Genomic DNA, 925 nt, shown 5'->3' on the forward strand with positions numbered 1-925 from the left:
GATCCTGAATTTTCTTGTCTGTGGCTTCCAGAAGAGCAGAGTTTTGGTATCCTGCTCACAGTGCCAAAACTATAGGGGCCAAGGGAAAACTTCCCCTTTGCCCTCTGAAGGGTCGCTTAAAATCAGCTGACAAGAAGTCAGATGAATAGGAGAAATGGCACACAAATCTATTAACAAACAGAGGAGAGAACCACAGAGTGATTGCCCCAACCTCCCAATAGGGTTCAGAAGCTTATATTACCATACTGAGGTTACAGAAAGAATAGGGGCTTGCAGCCTGGCCCAAAACAGGTTATGGTGGTTGCTATATTTGGATGTTTGTCCCCCAAACCCTCATGTTGACATTTGATACCCAACCTTGGGATTAGGGCCTAATGGGAGGTGTTTGTCATGGGGGTAGAGATTCCTCATGAACAGCTTGGTGTCTTTCTCATGGTAATAAGTGAATCCTTGCTCTAATAGTTTCCATGAGAGCCGGTTGTTAAAAATAGCCTGGCACCTCCCCTCTCTCTTGGTTTCTCTCTTGCCATGTGATCTCTGCACATGCCGGCTCTCCTTTATCTTCCACCATGAATGGAAGCAGCCTGAGGCTTTCACCAGACACCAGACACACTCTTCCAGCCAGCAGAGTTGAGAGCCAGATACAATTTTGTTTGTTTGTTTGTTTCAAATGTTTATTTTATGTACAAAGAACTATCACGGTTTTTCATTGAGTAGATGCCTTGGATGACCCTTTGAAGGAAGATCATTTAGTCCAACTTAATGAAACCGATATCCTTCGCGTACTGACGGAAACACTGGCGGCACATATTGAGGCCATATTTCCGGATCAGACCGTGCCGGTTTGAACAGACAGGACGAGAGCGAGAACCCTGGCCGAATTTTCGCCGGTGGCTCCAGTACAGCTGCTGGTGACCCATCTTGC

At 46.3% G+C, this 925-nt stretch overlaps 1 protein-coding gene across 1 annotated transcript; it reads right to left on the minus strand.

The window, feature by feature from the left end:
• Positions 1-702: 702 nt before the first annotated feature.
• On the minus strand, positions 703-925 carry LOC129013056 (small ribosomal subunit protein uS14-like). Its single transcript, XM_054449437.2, has one exon. The coding sequence runs from the start codon at positions 918-920 to the stop codon at positions 750-752; it is 171 nt and encodes a 56-aa protein (XP_054305412.1). The 5' UTR covers positions 921-925; the 3' UTR covers positions 703-749.

This window comes from Pongo pygmaeus, chromosome 1, assembly GCF_028885625.2.
Source record: "Pongo pygmaeus isolate AG05252 chromosome 1, NHGRI_mPonPyg2-v2.0_pri, whole genome shotgun sequence".
Lineage (NCBI taxonomy): Eukaryota > Metazoa > Chordata > Mammalia > Primates > Hominidae > Pongo > Pongo pygmaeus.

Excerpts from the sequence above, each read along its gene's own strand:
- LOC129013056 (XM_054449437.2), bottom strand. The coding sequence starts at position 920 with ATGGGTCACCAGCAGCTGTACTGGAGCCACCGGCGAAAATTCGGCCAG.